The sequence below is a fragment of the Talpa occidentalis genome, unplaced genomic scaffold (genome assembly GCF_014898055.3).
Source record: "Talpa occidentalis isolate TD23 unplaced genomic scaffold, MPIMG_talOcc4v2.1 talOcc4.14, whole genome shotgun sequence".
Lineage (NCBI taxonomy): Eukaryota > Metazoa > Chordata > Mammalia > Eulipotyphla > Talpidae > Talpa > Talpa occidentalis.
Window position 1 is genome coordinate 49665696 of NW_023601433.1, and position 20476 is coordinate 49686171.

A 20476-nucleotide genomic window follows, 5' to 3' on the forward strand; every position below is an offset into this window, starting at 1 on the left:
AGTAAGGTCAAGTTTTTATCCTTTGCAAACTGTTCAAGGCTTTCTCAGGCAAGCTTCTGATAAATATCAAAACTAAGTATAGAAAAATTAACCTGAAATGAATCATAGACCTAAATGCTAAAGCTACAAACATCTAAAATTTTCGTAAACGCAAATCTGTTTAGAGTGGACAAAGATTTCTAAAAACACAAAGCCTAAAATGATGAAATTATAAACTAGAGTTCACCAAAATTTAAAACTTTTGTGCTTCAAATACTAAATTTTAATATACTATGAAAATTAAAAGACAAACACACAAAGGGTTATTTCAAACATTTATATCCAAAAAAGATTTTGGATCCAAAATATTTAAAGAACTATTACAACTCATTAATAATAAAAAAGCAACCCAATTATAAATAGGAAAATGATTGGAACAGACATTTTGCAAACGAAAATAGACAAATGGCCAAAAGTCTATTAAAAGATACTCAGGGCCTCCCTGGTGGTCTAGGGGTTCAGTGTCAGTGCTATCACTGCTAAGGTCTGAGTTCAATACCTGTCCAGGGAGCTAACCCACATATGGCACAGCAGACCTCTCCTGTCTCATCTGCTGTTCCCATTAATAGTTTATTTCAGTAATTCTGCCTGCTCAGCTCACCACCCTGTTTCTGGGGAGTTATCTCATTCCCGCCCCACCCCCCCATCTCTGGCCTACACTTCAGTTCTTCTACACAAAATTTAAAATTAAAATTAAAAATATTCAAACATCATTAGTATCAGTGAAATCCAAATTAAATCCAAAAATACACTTTCATTGGAATGGCTAAAATTAAAAACATATGTTTGTAAGAATTGGAGCTACTAGAATGTTCATATACTGCTGGTAGAAAAGTAAATGTTACAATCACTTTAGAGATCAGTTTCTTACAAACATAAAGATACACCTACTACATGACCCGTCAATTCTGTATCTTGGTACTTACCCAAAAGAAATATATGCATGTATCTACACAAAAATGTGTATGTATATGTTCATAACAGCTTTATTCTATAGCAAAAACAAACAGAAACAAAAGTAGTAAGCCTATTGTAGGTTGAATGGATAAATTTTGATATATTCATACAATGGAATACTATTCAGCAATATAAAATAAGTGAATTATTGAAATATGCAATAACATGGATGAATCTCAAACATGTTGAGCAAAAGAAAGAATAAAATGGTACACATACTGTATAATTCTGTTTTTATGAAACTCTGGAAACAATAAACCTAATACATAGTCATCAAAAACATGGGTTGCTTGGGCCAGAGGTGGGGAAGACTGAGATGAAGTACAAGATAGAAATGTTCTATATCTTAACTGTGGTGGTGGTTACACAGATGAATAAATATGTCAAATCTCATCAAAATCTATATGCTTAATCATGTATGATACCTCAATAAGGTTTACTGCAACACACACAAACAATATTAGGATATTATTTTAGCTTTTGTCTTGAATTATACCACAATAACATTCTATGTTCTAAGAAGACACACAACCATCTTCTTAAATTCCAAATTAAGTTTAGAATTTGAGGAACTGTGAATTCCATACAGTCCTTGGGCTTGAGTTGTTTTATACAAGTAACATTGGTAAGTTATCCTTGAGGTCCATATTAAAGCTATACACATAAAATTAATTTGGTGTGATCTCTGTTATTACAATGTTCCTTAGAAAGAATCAAAGGTAATCTTTCCCAAGCTAAAAGACATCACAAGGAACATTAAGATAAAGCTTTGGTGTATATTACCATTATATTGCTGATTTAACAACCTTGTCCTTAAGGTTAACACAACTAAGCAATGTTAAAAGAACAAGCAACAAATTTTATAACTATTTTTTTAGGTGGCAGTTATATTAGAGTTAATATTGGGTAAGAGGCAATAAATCGTCAGATATAATAAATTTTATCTAATATTATCACTAAAAATTTAAAGATATGTTGAATTCTTAAAACATGTACAAGGCTCAGTGATTCATACATCTGATTTAATCTTTCTAGCTCTGAGATTACTGTTGCCATTTCATACATGGGGGAATTCAAGCATTGGGAAACCAAGCAGCGTGGCTACCATGATTCAGTTAGCAAAAATACAGGATTAATCAAAATTCTTAATCACTACATAAGATCCTCTTAAGAAAGAAATGCTGTATTTAAAAGGTAAACTCCAGATGCATTAATGATCTAAATATAAGATGTAAAACAACAAAACTAATAGAAGAAAATCTAGGGAATTATCCTTGTAATTTATGGGTTAATAAGGACTTCTTACTACCCACAAAGTCAAATTTGGTATCTTTACATAGATTATACTTAAGGATTCCTGCACCATCATCAAAGTCATCAAATGATTGACAAATTGGGGAAATATTTGCCATGTCTAAAACCACCAAGGGGTTGCTATTTCAGATACACATGGAATTCCAGGAAATCAACAAGAAGTACTGGAAATCAATCAAAAAGAATATGAATAGGCCAGACACAGAAGTCAAATGGATAGCAAGGATATGAAGACATATCACTCTTTCTGGTAAACAAGAAACACATTAAAGCAACCATGAGGCTCCACTTAATAATAGCTAAATTAGCAAAATGTGGGGCACTGTATAATATCACAAGGTAAATTCATCATTTGTTTTGGATGCAAACCATGAAAATACTACACAGTTAGAAGTAGTGAACTAGACAGACATACAATATGAACAGATAGCAAACAATACTGAGTAAAAAAGGTAAAATAGATTAAAAAAAATAGCAGTTATACAGATGTCTAACCACAAAGAACTAATTTTTTGCATTTCCATGAAATGCTCTACCCCTGAGCTATAACCCCTAACTACATGATTTCTAAAGTGTGTATATGTGTGTGTATGTATATATCTTTAAATACGTACATATGATGCAAATGAGGATTGGAAGTATATAATGAATGGAAGCTGAGACTGAAAATGAAAAGAGAAATTTATGATCAAAACAATGAGTATGCCACTAAACAAAACTGTGCATTTGAAATATTTTAAGTGATAGTAATATCAATTATTAGATTTGTGCCAATTGATTAGAAATGCCTTTTTTGAGATGATAGTGTATTTCACATGATACACTCTGGTTTTGATTATGATAAATTTAAAAATTTAGGGCATCTAGTTCTTGCTGGTTACTATTATTGATAAATACACTCAAAATGTTTTAATAAAAGGAACGTGTAGCTATGACTATGAGAAGCCATAACCTAGTTCAAACTAATTAGTAATAGGGACTTGACATGGTTATTTGCCTTTTTTTTAGTAATTTTTTTTAAAGATTTATTTATTTTTATGCAAGAGTTGGGGTACAGGCCAGAGACACGGGAGGGTGAGAGGACTCACCAGAGACAGAGCGGGGAACAGAACAGGCAGAGTGACCGAAATACACTGCTGAGGGGAGTGGTGGGCACGACAGGAGAGTTCTTCGGCACCATGTGGGATTCTCGCCAGCAGGCAGGGATCCAACCCTCACTGCAGAGGCTGCGAACAGCTTCACAGCACAGTGCTCAACCCGCTGTGCCACCGGGGAGGACCTGGTTATTTACCTCTTTCAATTTGTCTGCTTATCTGCAAAAAATAGATTTTGGGTGACTCTTCCAAATCTCACCAGTGCCAAAATTTTAATTTATTTTCCAAATTTTTAGTCACATGAAATCATTTTCTCCCTTCTCAAAAAAAAAAAAAAAAAAGACGAGTATCCAAAGAGAATTAGAAAAGTGATGTTGCAATAGGAGGAAATAGCAACTTAGTTTTATAGGGTAGAGAGAAGAAAACACTAAAGGGATACAGTGATTTTCAGTCTTTTCAAGTCAGTCAAATTACTAACTATATGCTATTGCAGATACCACTATTACCTATCTGAAAACACAAATTAAATTTTTTTTAAGTTTCTATGTGAAAGTGTGAAATCTATGGTTTATCTGTATCAATTTGTAAATTTAAAAAAAATTGCTAAAGGTCCCTTTCTTATTAAAAATGTAAGCTTCCAAAGGGACGATGAGTTTTTTTAATCAACAAACTAGTCACTCTCAGCATTTAACAAAAAAGCAAGCATTAAATGAGAAAGATGGATTAAATGAACATGAAGAATTTAATAAAGAAAATAAGAATGTACTATATACGTTGGTGACAATGAACAGAACTGTTGTTACATTTTATAAGAAAATGATTATTTAAAATATCTAAGAAACTGAAATTAGAATACTTAAAAAACCCAACATTTTGAAATTATGATTTAGAGAAGTAGAGGACTTACAATCTTCTTACAACAATGAACATGAAAAACTGACAGCATTCTCCTATTATCCTTCATTCACATTTAATTTTAAATATGAGTGGGAAAAGGAAGTAAGGGAGTGGGAATTAAGAAGTCACAAAACATCTGTTACTAATAATTCCAGCACAGATGTAGCGTTTACTGCAAAGAGATGATGAAGGTTTTCTCAGTTTGTCATAGTATTCTACCAACAAGTCATAGTATACCTTAATCTCCAGGTACCAAATCTCAATAAGTATATAAAGTTGATTATGAGGAGAAATGTGTATATACAAAGATAAATGTATATAAATGACATGTATTAAATAACAAGATGTTTGAAGAAATGAGAAAAATAATTTCTTAGAGAATGAAAACAAGAATCTAATAAAGTTTCATAGCTATAATACAAGTATACACTTGAACTTTTTTTTTTTTCTCTTCCCTTTATGGAATCTTTCAAGTTATCTGTGATGAAATTATATACTTCAAAGTATATTTTAACAAAATTAATGAAGTGAGTTCTAACTATTAATTTTTTTCTCTGAAAACAATCTTAAGGCAGACTTTACTTACTAGAGAGCATTCTGCTCTTTAAATAGTATATTGCTCTTTAAATAGTGTATTTTTGAACAACCTAGGTTCACACTAACAAGAGTAAAACCTACCTAATCAAGGTTAAAATCTAGACATGTTTACACTACACCAAAATTTTTCACTTGATAAAATTGTTGTGCTAAGAATGTTACCTTTTAAGGAATACAATTCTCAAAACACTATCCCAACAAAAAGGAAAGATTATTTCCTATAGCAATGCAATGCCTGTACAATAAATGAAATTTAATTTTAAGTGGGATTACCACGATACTATTTCTATCTCACGATGTATACTTATTTTCTTCTTTTAACTTATACAGAGTTCAATGATTATTGAGTTAGTAATATATATAACATGCAGCCTTTTTAAAGTATCTCTTAAACCATTTTTTTATTTTTCCTTATCAGTGAACTTTTTCTAGCTTATTTTTTTAATTTTTTCTTCCAACAATACATTTTTATTTTAGTTTATATCTCTATTAGAATGAACACACATTTCCACATAAAATAGGCTAGATTAAGAAATCTTTTTCAAACCCAAATGCTGTATCTATAATTTTATTAAGTACTCTTTTTCACACTAATGCAAAAAATCTGCTTGATTTTTCTTCTCTACTGCAATTCAATACAGGTAGTTAAGAACAGCTAACAATATAATTCCATATGATAGTGCATCTGTGTTTACATCTGGCTCTAATCACATGCTTAAAAGTGATTTATGCAGGGTGAAGCAAAAATGGAGTGGGGAGAAACAAAATAAAAACAAAATATAAGAAATAATATTTTGCATAGAATTGCATAGAACTTTCTCACCATATGGCTCAAAGCTGTTAAAACTGCAAATGCAGGGTACGGTATATGAAATAAAATTATTTTATGTAAGGATCATCTTAACAAGTGATTGACCCCTTCAATTTATAAGATACTGTAAGCTTTTCCTCCATGCTACAATTAATATGTCAAGGTTTTGTGGTAAAGTCCCTCAGTTCATTAAAAATAAGTAAGTGAATCATAGTTACTGACTGCTGAACTCTAGGAACTAGAACACACCAAATTCAAGGAAATGTGAAACTATTCACACATAAACACACAAGAACCATGACATCCTAAAATCAGAAATCCACTGTTTTTGCCTGACAACTCCAGTAATTCCTACTCAATTCAAGATAAGCAGTATTACTATTGCATTATGGTACTGGTGTTGATGCATTTATTGAGACACCATAAAAAATAATTAGGGGAATAAATACATCTAACATTTGACCTAATGAAAAGCTTCCAAAAGTCTACAGTATAATTACATGGACACAAACCAAAAGGACAACTAAATTCATTAAGTCATGCAATTTCTTATATGTAAAATGTTATACCAATTTTTAGTCTATTGTAAAGAATTATTTGAGTAGAAACATAATAATCAAACTAGAATTTTTTTCACATTTAAAACTTCAAAAACAAACTTACATTCCTTAATTTACCATACACAAATTTAAAATGTACACACTACTTGATTCTGATTCTTAATTAGAAGGAAAACATAAAATTTAAAAATCACTAACATCTGACTAATAGTTAATTCTTTCCTTAGTAGTTGTCTGCCAATGCATGTATAGATTAAGCCATACAAGTTATGTGAAAATAATTACACAGTATTACCAATCTGATAATTGTATTTTCCTTACCACAGTTAACCATTTACATCTTTTAACATCTGAAAACATTTATTTTCAGGGATCTTATGAAAAAGGAGGCTGGCTAAAAAGCTCAGTAAGTATACATAATAAATATGGGTGAATCATTTACACATTCTTCTCCAAATCCAACAACATAAAACTTAAAAAAACAACGCAGTGCTAAAATCATTCAAAAGCAAGACTAAACTGATGGCACTCTCAATTACAAGATTTAAAAATCTCAGATTTATAAAACTGTTGAGCTAAAACATTCCTACTTCTTTCCAATCTTAGAAGGCTAGAAAATACTTATGCCTAATTTATCTGGGGCTAGTTTTAAATATCAGTAAGACACAGAATTATACTTAAGATCCTAATCAATGCAGAGGTCCCAATCAACAGTAGATAATAAAGAGACTCATGGTATTACTACACCAATACTAATTTTTGTTAGCATCCTCTACTGGTGGTTTCCAAAGATAGCAAGTGGAAATGGTACAAATGACATAAAGATATGTCCCTGCTAGTCCATTTAAAGTGGATTCATGAGCATGTGGTCATTAGTAGCCAGAGTCCAATCCCCACCCCCAACCTAAACATATAAATAAGAAAAACCACACAGTGTGCAAAATTAGAAAATGAGAAGACAAATTTTTTTTAAATACAACAGAACATTACATTATAAATGGTAAAAATCAATTTCAGCAATTCTAATGCAACTCCTTATAGATGACTAACATCATTACATAAAGTTACTACACAAGGTTTGATACCTTGGCCAAGCCTTGCTCAGTTGGTTTACCCTTGTCAAATTACATTACTTGATTTTCCCATTCATACTCTGCTGATATATTCCAGAAAGGAAATTAAAACGCTTTACTGGAGGCTCAGCAATAAAATCTGCTTACCTTATTTTATAATATAAAAATATTTACATATAAATAACATCATAAAGCATCTCTGTTTATCTCGCACTGTATACATCATGTATTCCTTCATTAAAAAGATTTAAGAGTCGACATTTCTCCAACCAATTCTCTCCCAAAAACTGCAACTTAATTATGACTGCGTTGCTAAGAAATATTAACCTGCACCTATCCTGAGGTTTCCCAACACAATGGCATATAGTTTCATTTTTTTTCAATTTGCAAATTATAAGGCTTAATCAAATAGCATGTCTGTAATTAAAAGTAATGGATGAAATGCATCCGAGAACAAAAAGAAATACAAGGAGAGAGCCAAAAGTGATGAAAATGGAAGATACCTGTAGTAATACAGTGCTATCTTAAACACCTTTTGTTTTCTGTGAGTAATGAATACTGCAGACAAGGCATTTGGTACTAAACAGCTCCAAATCTGTTTTCCTAATATTAAGCACAAAGGAAAAACACTAACAGCAAAGGTGGTAAATAAATCCCTCCCTTGAGAACGAAAGCAGAAGACAGGAGGGGGCTGACATACATGCAGGAGAAAACTAAACACCATCTTTTTTCTACCTGCACAAGTTGCCATTTGCTGCAGCGATCGAGAATCTCTTTTTCCTGTTGATTTCAAGTACCTTTCAGGATAGCTTTTCTCCCTTAAGTCATCTGTTGATATGCCTTACGAGTATAATAGTCATATCACAGGATCTTTAGGAGAAAAATCCATTCTTTCCTGTTCAGGTAAACATGTTTACAGCAGCTGCACAGACGCTGGGTGGTTCAGACTCACATGTCACACACATGTCGTCAGCAACAAGAAAAGCCCCTTTCTCTGGCGATGAACATTTTAAATAAGGCAACAAGCGAACAACCCTTTCAGAACCAACTTACCTTTCATAAAAGCCACATCAGCAACAGCGGCAACAGCTCAATATAGAACACATTATTTGACGCTAAAACAGGAAATTAAAATTGCAATAGCCTATGTAGGCTCCGCTCCTGGCTGTAACAAGTCATCTCTCCACAATGAGGACAGCAAATATCAGTTATCGATCACAACTAACAGACGTCCTTACACCACCAATGTTTATTTGAACCACCAAAGCGATTTATGAAAACAGTGATTTTAATGCCGACTCAGATACACACGAAAAAAAAAAATAATAACGTTTACGATTGCAAAGAAACCTCTTGAAACAGCTTACAATCTTCGTACTTGCTTCTAGACAGGAAATCCCACACAAAATCTAAAATTGCCAGGAAAGGTTACAAAACCTCGCGTTTCGCATCCCAGAGGGAGGGGGGGGGAGTCTGGAGCGGGGGGTGGGGCGGGAGGAGGGCGCGAGAGTTTCTCCTCCAACACACATGTCCTCCTCCTCACGCCACGGCCATCCCGTTATTGGCGCCTCTCATTTCCCCACTCTGGAGAAACTCGCTTCCAAAAGAACGCAGGGACCCCCGGGAGCCCCTGGGTCCGACATGGACGTGTAATTCCTTATATAGCCTGGGCTGCAGCCCGCGGCAGGGCCGTCGCCGCCCATTATTATACAAACAGGTACCCGGCCGCGCGGGCGGGGGGCCTCTCCCGGCTCCCTCCCGCCGCCCCCGGGCGCCGGAGTCTCGCCCCTCTCGCCACAGGAACTGTCCAGACAATAACAAGCCGCGGACCTCTCGCCGCCGCGCTGGAGGGGAGGCGAGCGCGGAGCCGACCCCGCGAGCAGCAGAAATCCACATCAACTTCCACCGTCTCTCCCAACTGGAAAAGGCAAGGCGACCGTGCCACACACCGCCACATGCTCGGCTCTCTCCTCCTCCGCCGCCGCTATTATCATCATCATTATTATTATTATTTTTTAATTAAGTCTCACGCCAGAGGGTTGTGTATTTCGTCGGCGCCCGGGCACCAATCAATAACCCCCGGCGCTGCAGCCCCGCGAGTCCGTCGGTCCGTCCGCCCCCCTCCCCCACCCTCTTTCCACCCGCGACCTCGAGCGCCATCCCAGCTCCATTATCCAGCTTCAGCGCTCCGTGCGTCCGGCCCAGGTAACAACTTCCCCAAAAACCGAAAGAGAAAAAAAAAAAAAAAAAAAAAAAAAAAGAAAGGCACAAGCACAAGCACAGAACCCCAGCCCCGCGCGGGAAGGGGGGCTCCGTCTGTGGAGCTTCCCCGTGTCCACGACCAGGTTAACAACTCCACAAACACACCCGCTGCCCGGCTCGCCGCCATCCGCAGCTCTCCCACAGCAGCAAGTAGGTGCCGTTGCTGCCCCTCCGCCGGCGCCCCGCGCGACGCGGACCGCACTCGGGGCTCGCCTCGGCGCCCCTCCGCAGCCCGGGGGGGCCCGGCGGCGGCGAGGAGGGGCGCTGAGGGACCCGCGCGTCCGCGACTCCCCGCTCCGCGGACGCGCCTCGCCGGCCGGTCCCAACTTTACCGCGGCCGGGGGCGCCCGGTCCGCCCGAGCGCGCCCCGCCGGCGCCCGCGCACACGCGCGCACGGACGCCTCACGCCGCCCGCGGCCCCGCCGCCGCCTCCCGCCGCGCGCCTCAGCCCGGCCCGGCCCGGCCCGGCCCGAGCCGCGGGGCCCGAGCGCCGGCGCCGGCCGGGGCCGCGGCGCGCGGAAGCCACTTTGCACGGCCGGCGCCGGCACAAGTTAGTTAGTTCCCGGCGCCCGGGGCCTCCACGGCCGGGAGAGCCGCGCTGAGGCGGCGGGGGACGGAGAGGCGCCGGGGGGCAGAAGAGTGGGGAAAAGTGCGGAAAGAAGCAACAGCCGCGCCACCCGGGGCCAGAAAAGTGGCCGGGCGCGTCCCGGCCGCCCGCTCTGCGCCGGGATGCGGCGGCGGCGCGGCGCGGCTAACGGTCCAGGGAGGCGGCAGGGGCGGCAGGAGCCGCTAGGCGGAGAGAGACCAGGTAAGAGACATAACGGTTCAGGGAGAGCGAGCGGCCGCGGCGCGGCTCCGGCAGCGGCGGCGGCGGAGGGGGCAGAGAGCACTACTTTCTACTTTCCCACTCCACTTTGCCCGTCCCTGCCCCGGCCGCCCCCAGCCCGGCTCGCCCCCCTCACCCCCGGGACGCCCCGGCTGTCCGACTCCCCCTGAGTCCGCCGCTCCCGGGTCCCTCCGCCACTCACCGTTATTGCGCCGCGGGTTCGCCTGCTTTCTGCGCTTACACCTGGGGCCATCCGCCATGATCCTCTCGCTTGTGTCTAAATGCTCGAGTCACCTCCTCCCCCTCCCTCCCCTTTCCCCCCCCGTCCGCCTCCACCCCTCCCCCCTCCCCACCGCACCTGGTTTACGACACTCGCGGCTTTACGACATCACCTTCCTTACACCTAGAGGCGCTCGCTCTACGGCCGGAACCTTGTTGCTAGGGAGAGGACGGTTTGCGGCAGTGTAGAAGCAGCTGAATTTGAATTGAGGGGGAGAGGGAAAAGTTTCCCTCAGGTGTCGTGGGGCGGGGAGGGGCGCGTGGGGGGGCGCGGGCCGGGGCGCGGGCAGGAGGACGACAAGGCGGGCGCAGCGGGAAAGGTAAAGGAGGCGGCTCGGTGGCATTCTGCCTCGGGACTGGCCACACCCGCCGCGGCCGCCTGGGGGACGTGATGGGGTCTGGCTGCAGCGCCCCACGACCCCGCGCGCTCGGAGCTGCCCCCCCCCCAGGGGCACGGGAGCAACCTGGCTGCCCTCATCCTCGCGGCTGGGCTCCGCTCCCGGGCTGGGGTGGTCCGTCCAGCGCGCCCCGGGGTGCTGGGGAGGGTCGTGCTCTCGGGGCTGCGCTGGGAGTTCCCGTGATGAAATTAGGGGAAGGGCAAGTTCGGGGAACAGCGAGGGACCGAGTGGGGAAACGGCCTCTGACGGCCAGGACACGCGGCGTCACGGGAGAGGCTACCTGACCGCCGCGGCTCTGACTCTCTTCCCTTCCCCAGACGCGTGGTTTTCCCCGAGCGAACCGGGTTGGGAAGTCGCTTCGGTAGAACTTAAGCTGAGCCGAGACCGAGGCTACAAGTTCCGCTTCTAAGCAACCGTGGCGGTAAAGCAGAATGAGTAATACCCACATTGTCCCTGTCTCACTTCCTCATCCGCACCGGGCCCTCACCTGCTGTCACCTCGGCCTCCCCCACCCCACCCTCACCCCCACCCCGCGTGGCGGAGCTGCTCCCCGGCCGCTCCCTGCTCTCCCCTCTGAATAGACAGGGGAGATCCGAGGGGTCAGGACTTTGAGTTAAGGGTTTAGGAGGCCATGATTTACTACCTAAATGGGCAGTTATCGCTGTATAGGACCCTAAGATGGACAGATGTGGCTTTTGAGACTGATAGATTGTGTTGATCTTATCTCAAGTCCTTGACTTTGTACACGTTTGGGGGTTTCTGAAAGGTCAGAAAATCAAGTGTTAGGTATTCAGTGGGATTTAGCTTTCTCCTAAAATGAGAAGATGCCCCTTCAAATGAGAAAATGTCTTTGGGACCAACTTTATGAAGTAAATGAGCTGAACTGTATGTCAGATAATATAAACTAACCGTGTAAAAGTCACTGATAGAGAAATTGAGAAAACTGAAAGGTGACATAGAGTATTAGAAATCACGTTGTAAGTTGCCCGGCACAGTGCTGTCTTATTGTAGGTGCTCAATAAATGTACACCTGTAATTTGTGCCATACCTGTAGTGAGTCTTTATTAAAATTATCTTTTAAGCATGCTCGAGAATTTTAGGAGATTCATCAATAATCTGTTCAAACCTTTCAACTGAAATAAATTTGCGGTTGAAATCTGGTAATTTAAAATTTGAAAGTTTAACCCTGAATATAGATGAAATTTTTGCTCCCACATTTGCTTTGGCATTTCAAAAAGTGAAATCTTTATTAATTGGTGCATGAAATGAACTAAATAATCTTTGTTGTGCATAATGACTACATACACACACTCACACTCACACACTCTTATCCTCAATGCCAGAAGTAGAGTCGTTCTTGCTATCATTTTAAGTAGAGGCAGTCCTAGCTATCCTCAATACCATGTTAACTAAACTTGCAGAATGGTGTCCATGCTTTACTTGTTTGAAATGGTAATTTCTCCTACCCTAGAACTATGTAATGTTTAGTTGCTTTCTGAATCAGGTTATAGACTCTATTTTACTAGCAATTCCCTCCCCACCCCCAAAACCATTTTTTTTTTTACAACTATTCTACTCTCCAGTCAGAAAGGAATAATACTTTTTAGCATACATTTAACCTACTCTGAAACTTAGAAAAGTGTTACACATACAATTTTTTTTTTTGAATGCTTGTCCTGTAGCTCCCTACTAAACTTCCTTCATTGTTTATCCTCACCTCAAAATCAGACACAATGAAAGGACAAATTCAATGGAAGTCATTCTCTTCCTTATTTTAATGGTTACTAGTTTAGTTATCTTGTCCATATTTTATAAATTTTCCCTTTTTTTGATTGTCCTCCAGCCCTCACAGAATCCCTCGTCGCAAAGTAGATTCAATAAGCAAGTATTTAAGTAAATTAATGTTGAGCATTTCTGAATCTGACATTAACTTTAAAGGGAGGATTGTTTACCTGCCTTCATCACATTAGTTCTTGGGAACAGTTAATAACATAGATGCAAAAGCCATTTACTGTCATTTGTATCCTACGTAATTTTGAGACTAATTGCTTTGGATTTTAAATTCTTCATAATCATTTTTCCTAAATGACTAACTCTGCTCTTTCTTATTTTTAAAATATGCAGGGAAATATTAATGATCTAAAATATTCCACTATAGAACTTCAATTTGTAAAATCCTGTAATAAGTATATATTATAAATTGAATATTTGATTAGTAAGCTTTATTTATTCTAATGTTCCCAAAATTATTGAAATATAGACTGGAAAGAAAGTAGACAAAAGTAAATGTTAGAATAATTATAGCTTTAAACCTGATGCATATGTGATGCTTGCTTCTTATTTCTCATAGCTACAAATTGGGAAAGGTCTTTAGCATAAATTTGAAAAGAATAAATTTATTAAAACTTGGGTTTATTTAAATCAGACACGATGGGGCTACTAATAAGAGTTTAACATGTATTCTGTATTGTGGGGTTTTAGTAATAAAATTTAATGGCATCACACACCATATACTCAATATATACTCATTTTTTTTTAAAGGTTTATTTACTTATGCATATAAGAACTGGGATGTAGGCTAGAGGTGCCAGGGCTTAGAGGATTCACCAGAGACAGAGTGGGGCGCAGAACAGGCAGATCTACTGAAATACACTGCTGAGGGGAACAGCAGGCAAGACAGGAGAGGTCTGTAGCTCCTTGTGGATTAGGTCCCTGGCCAGCTGGCCTGGATTCAACCTCCTGCTGTAGTGGGTGAAGATAGCTTGATAGTACTGCGTCTTTAACCCCTACGCCACCAGGGAGGCCCCTATATTCTTATTTTTAATGTTAATGAAATGATAACTTTGCATCTAGTGAGCACTGGGATTGCAAATAGTGAGAGATGCTCTGCTAAAGCTGAATTACTATACCTTTTTCTCAATTTTCAGAAAAAACTAAATGGGTAAAATATTTTCAGTATTGAGTTATTTCTATAAATTTTTCATGAACCCCATTGAAGTCATATGTTACATGTGTTCTGTGTAAGACATGTCGTTAGCATGATTTTCATGTTCATCACTTTTGACACATTTGGGAAGTTCATACATATATAGTAATTCTCTAATCTTCATCAAAATAAAAAGTTGCCTGTTTTCATGGAAGGATAATGTATTTTTAATTAAGCTAGTTATATTAACATGTGGTTTTAATCTTAGCACTTTGAAGAAAAAAAATTAATACATGTTATCCATCAAAGTACAGAATTTGAAAGTCCCTTAAGTTTCTCCACAGTCCTTGGCTCAAAAGCGACTCTGGATATCTAGCTCACTATGAAACAAGAGAGGGCAATAGTGATTTCACTGCTGCAGTTTCTCCAAATTTCCTATCATTGCTGAGTCAGCAAGAAAACATGAAGACAGGGTGTGATGCAGAACCAATGTTTTATCTTTAGGACCCACACCATCTTTTGTAATAAAGTCTCCTGGTAGTTATATTATAATAGGGGCCAAACCTTCATATGATACTACACCACAAAATAGTTTTAGAGATTAAGGCTCCTATTTTTAATATGTCGATGAAATGATAACCCACCGAGCTGTTTGTTTGGAAGGGGAGCATTTTTCAAGAATACTTCTAGTATAGAACAGTGTGAGTATAAATAAATGTTGAAAGAAATATTTGAAGGATGTTAATAAACATCCAAAAAGTAAAATTAACTTTCTTCATAAAATTCAGTTAGTAAAACAAATTACTTTCAAAGAGCCTTCCACAGAAGATGGTTTATGTCATTGATATCACTTGTGAATAGCATTTTTTTAAATGTAAGAATTATAGGTAGGTAATTTGTATGAGAGAGCAACGTACATATTTTGGATTTAAGTGAATTTTAAGTATTTACCATATTAAATGTCTAGTTTCTACTGCTAGTTGTTTTTGTCTCTATATCTTTTCCCTGGTATCTCAACTTTGATCAGCTGACGGATTCTTCTTCAGAATGTGGCTGTTCTTTGTCCTACAGACCTGGCCTTCTGTATTCCATAATCCTCAGTTACAGTCACTACCACTGTTCACTCCTTGGGGTATATATGTTTCAAATATTTTCAGTCAATAGCAGATGGTAATTAGATGTCCTACTATTGTGTGAAACTCACATGAAAAAATTGGTACTGAAAAATACATTTGTTCAACTATATCCACACTTTAAAATCCCAGGTCAGACCCTTCTCATTCTTTCATCTCATGCTTCTATTCCTTTGCTCACTGTCTTTATCCTGCTTACATAAATAGATCATGCACTGTGCCTCTTTCTACTGTTTTACTTTTTAATCATTCTCTTCATCTTTCTTTGTCCCAGGTCTGACACAAATTATGTTTGGGTCAGTTCCTTTCCTCTTTTATTCAAGTTTTGTGTTCTTCTTCTTTTTTTTTTTTAATCATTTCAACTCTGTAAAATTCTGTGGACCACATCACCCAAGGCTTCTTTACCCTCTGGTTTCTATTTGGTTTCAGCCAATTTGGAGGCATTGGCAAATGATCAGAGGGAGTAAAGAGAGAGGTCAGGATATTTATTTCACCTTCCCCCAACTTCCCCCTGCTTGTCTGTGGCTTTTGGCATTAGCTTCATTCCTCTACCTAAGGCCATAGTTGTAGTCAGCCAACCCTTTTCCATGACTATGGGTCTTGGCAAGTTCCAGAAACTCCTTCCCTTTGTCCCTTCAGGCCTAGGGATGGTAATGGTTTCCTCCTGTTGCAAATACTTGGGTACTTTATCCTTTACTGATTCCCTTAAAACTTGCCCACACCTTTGTGTAGTCTTTTCATCATACTTTCTTTAACTTACCCTTTGAGTGTACCATCTCTTTCCTGCCAGGCCTCTGAATAATAACATATATAAATAAAATATACCTTCTAACCTTGTTTTTTATCAACCAAAAAATCTGTTCCCACTAATTACAACACTAAAATATCAATGTGATATCAGTGTATTATATCATTTGTTGATCAAGTATAGACTCATGTTCTGATGAAATACACATGCAAAATCTGACAAATACTTAGAAATATGCCAGAGCCTACTACATAGTAGTTGTTCAGTAACTCTATGTGGAATGAAGGCCCCTGCCCTGATTTAAAATATAGGAGAGGCTGCTTTTATAGACTGAAAACAAGTGGGGAGCAGCGGGAAATCACACTACTAAGGCATTAACATGGAGGTAACTGGTAGCCTTCAAAGTGTTCTTCCCTTTTTTAATAATAGAATTCTGCATTCTTATCACATGGCCACTTGAATGGTTCTTGCTTGTACCTAGGTACTACTGACCTGCATGATTCTGACCAATGAGAAATAAGTGGCAGTGATAAGTGCAACTTGGATGAAGTCCTTCAAAAGAAGATAGTTCATCATTCTTTCTCTTCTAACTGATGGGTAGTGCCAGACCTGTTGACTAGAGGGTTATAAGATTAAGGAAGACAGAGCAACAAGATTGAAGAAAACCGAGTCTATGGACTGCCTACCTCCAGATCTCTTTTGTAGAGAAAGAAATAAATATATATTTTTAAGCCACCTTTTCTTAGTTTTTTTTTCCTCATGCAAAGTTAATCCTGTTTGATGTAGGTATGTGTATTCATTTACTTTTGCTTCATAAAAAATTGCCACACACTTAGTGGCTTAAAATAACACAAATACATTACTTTATAATTCTGGAAGTCAGAAGTCAAAATGGGCTTCACCAGGCTAAAACCAAAGTTTAATCTCGATTGCATTCCTTCAGAAGCCTGTAGGGAGAATCTATTCCTTGCCTTTTCCAGTTTCTAGACACTGGCCGTATTTCTTTGCTAAAGCACCTCTTCATCTTCCTGCCAGCAATAGCAGGTAGATTCCTTATGCTGCCAGCTCACTATTTCTATTTCTGCCTCCCATTTATAAGGGAATATTTGTTACATTGTCAAGAAACACTTTGGCTATGTTAACTGTATTTGGGGAATTGTGCAATAAGTAAACACTACGTAAGGATAACACCACTGCAATGCATATAGATGGTATGTGGAACTTTTTAAAAATACAAGTTAAAAAAAATCAAATGGATAAAAGACATGGATATAAGACCTGAAACCATTAGATACAAAGAAAACAGGTGAAACACTTCAGGACATAAACATCAGTGATGTCTTTGAGGATTTATCTCCAGCAGGAAAACAAAAGGGAATATAAATAACTGAAACTACATCAAACTTTTTCTGCACAAAGAAACTAACCAAAACAAAGAGACACCCTATGAATGGGGGGAGATATTTGCACACTATACATTTGACAAGGTTCTCATATCAAAGATCTACGAAGAACTCATACAACTCAACAAAAAGAAAACTCAATCAAAAACTGGTTAGAAGAGCTAAATAGTCACTTCTCTAACGAAGGCAGATGGCCAACAGGCATATGAAAAAATGTTCATCATACTTATCATCAAGGAAATGCAAATCAAAACCACAATGAGATACTACCTCACACCTGTGAGAATGGCCCATATCAAAAAGCCCCGAAATAACAAGTGTTAGTGAGAGACAAAGGAACCTTCTTACACCGTTTGTGGGAATGTACACTCATCCAGTCCTTGTGGAAAGCAGTATGGAGGTTTCTCAAAAGATTAAAAATGTATTTGCCATACAACCCAGCAATTCTACTTCTAGCTCTCTGACAGAAGAATACAAAAACACTAATGTATGCACGCATATTAATTTTAGTCCTTTTTGTAATAATCAAGCTATTATATACAAAAAGCCTAAGTGTCCAAAAATGAATGAATGGTTCAAGAAGATATGGTATATTTATATGATGAAATACTACTCAGCAATCACAAAAGATAAGCCCATGCCATTTGTGGCAACATGGATAGAGCTGAAAGGGTTTATGCTAAGCAAAATAAGCCAGAAGGAGATAGATATTCGATGGTGTCACTTATGTGTGGAATATAAAGAAACTAAACAGTCAGATGAAGATTAAACTTTTAAACCAACCCTTTAAATCTGATCATAGAATTGAGATATCCAGAGGGGGAGGAGAAGAGAGTGGGATGAGAACATAGCATGGTAGAATATGGTAGAAGACTATGGGTGCTTTGATTTTGGGTGCACTATTTGACTACAGCTGAAGGGAGAGAGCTCATGTTTCCAAAATACTAATAAGGATGTAAACTCATGGTACTGCAGTAAGAAAATAAAAATATAAGTTAAGGGTTATGAAAGAAATATAAAAACTGTCATAAGTTTTGGTTCTTGGTTCTTGGTTTGTGTGTAAAAGATACCTGGTCAAACCACCCTGAGCCAAAAAGACAGAAATTTGTAACAAGAATGATAGTTGTTTGTTTGTTTTCATAGAATCCCACAGTGGGAAAGCATCCTACTATCTCAAAAGTGAGGAGTTATACACTTTTATAAACATGAGAAGCACCTCTTCATTTCTAACCTCTCTTGTCACTCTGTATCTTTCATTTTCCAGGAGCAACCACTTCATATAAAGGTGCTATGACTCAAAAAAGGTATGAAGCAGCAGCTAAGTAAAAAGGCAACTTAAAGGACATTGTGTATAGTTTGCTACCATTTGTTATATACACAGACTTAGAAAACTCACAAGTGTAGACGAGTAGATTATCTGTGGAAGGGATCCCGATAGCAATGTTTGCCCCTAGGAAGGGGTTCTGGGAGGATAAACAACAGGATAATCAGAAAGACTTCTTTTGTACTGAAAATATTTGTACCTTTGGAATTAATTTTGTATTATGAACACAATTATCAATTCAAAAACATGAATAATGATAATTTAAAATAATGGCATCAAAGGGCTAGGTTATCCTCCTGAAAACCGTCTTGATTGTAAGGTTACACACTACAATAGTACTTATAAACTAGAAAGACTGTAATACTCAAAATCATGTAATACTCAAAATCATTTTTTTTATTTCAGCTCTATCCACTTTATCATGATTTTGAGTATTACAGTCTTTCTAATTCTATTTAGAACTGTAAGATTATAAGAGTATTACAGTCTTTCTAGTTCTATTTAGAACTGTAAGATTATAAGTCTATAAATCAACTTTTAGCCCTGCTAATGGGTTGAAGAATAGCAAGATCTGAAGGAATTTTAAATCCCTGTTAGGAGTATTTTCACATTTGATCTATATCTAAAAGCATATAATTCTGGCTAATTTTCCATTTTTCTGATTTTCTATGTAAATTTTTTTTAAAGATTTATTTATTTATACAAGAACTGGGGTACAGGCCAGATACACGGGAGGGTGAGAGGATTCACCAGAGACAGAGCGGGCAACAGAAAAGGCAGACTGACGAAATACACTGCTGAGGGGAGCAGCGGGTGAGACAGGCGAGGTCTGCTGCGCCGTGCGGGACCCTCGCTGGTCAGCCAGGATCGAACCGGCACTGCAGAGGCTAAGGCTAGCTTTCATAGTGTGGTTCTTAACCCCTTGCACCACCAGGGAGGCCCGCTATGGTAAATTCTTAATCTTACGTGGCTTTTCTTGCTCTCTTCTATCAAGACTGCCTTCATCTAGCAAAGGGTACTCAAAATGGACGAACAGTTTCAATACTAGCGAAAGAAAAATGAGTGAGTGATATTTGAAAGTTCACATTCAGCTCTTTACTATGGGTATAACCTTGGACAAATCTCGTAACTTCTTGAAACCTGAGTTTATTTTCTGCAAAATCAAACCTAATTTCCCTACATAATAGAGTTTTTGTGAATATCACCTGAGATCATGTAAGAGGAAGTTATTTTAAAAACTGTAAGACAAAATTTTCATGTTTTACTGTGTAGATATGCTATATCAATATAGAAATTCTTCCTAAAGTCAACTATTAATGAATTTTAAATAATTTTCTTAGAACTTCTATAATAGTCTTAGAACTTCTATATCAACTCACTTCATTAACATAAATTGAGTTGCTTACTTTTAATTTCTATTTTTCACCTTCTGATGGAGGTGCTTTTAAACAATGAAAATGTCAAAACAAATGCAAAAGCAAACAGAAAAGGCAGAGCAAAAGGAGGTCTCATATGGCATATCAAATATTTGATTATTGTAAGTATCTACCCTGACATCATTTTGAAAAAGACTTGTTTTTTATTTCTGGATTTTTTTGCAGCGTACTGACTTTTTTTTTTTTTTAATGACCAGTTTTGTCTCTGAAATTATCCACTTAGATTTTGGCCGAGATGTTCTACTGACTGTCAAATGTAGTTGAAATTAATCACATTTTTCTCTCTAGGTTATTTTATAAAGCATTCCTATTTTATATTCTTGCTCAATAGATTTAGATAATTATGTTTTACCTTCACTAACCATATTTTATTTATTGGGATAAGTCATTTCTCGTTAT

General features: G+C 38.6%; 1 protein-coding gene and 1 long non-coding RNA gene across 7 annotated transcripts in view; one reads left to right on the top strand and one right to left on the bottom strand.

Moving 5' to 3' along the window:
- The window catches only part of ZEB1 (zinc finger E-box binding homeobox 1), a 144878-nt gene extending 134153 nt beyond the window's left edge, over positions 1-10725 (bottom strand). For 2 of the 4 annotated variants that reach the window (XM_054695036.1, XM_054695032.1), the window contains exon 1: positions 10633-10725. In XM_054695036.1, coding sequence (XP_054551011.1) covers positions 10633-10690 — 58 coding nt within the window. In that variant the 5' untranslated portion in view covers positions 10691-10725. Of the gene's footprint in view, positions 1-8395; positions 8801-9709; positions 9750-10632 lie in introns of those variants that run through there. The other 2 variants (XM_054695034.1, XM_054695035.1) reach the window with 2 other exon arrangements.
- LOC119244630 (uncharacterized) lies at positions 10350-16682 on the top strand. Of its 3 annotated transcripts, none has more exons than XR_005125094.2 (3): positions 10350-10412; positions 11425-11528; positions 16396-16682. It is a non-coding gene; the product is annotated as an uncharacterized LOC119244630 (long non-coding RNA). The 3 variants fall into 3 exon arrangements; XR_008551784.1 differs by lacking the exon at positions 10350-10412 and adding an exon at positions 10777-10945; XR_005125093.2 differs by lacking the exon at positions 10350-10412 and adding an exon at positions 11003-11029.
- Positions 16683-20476: the final 3794 nt, after the last annotated feature.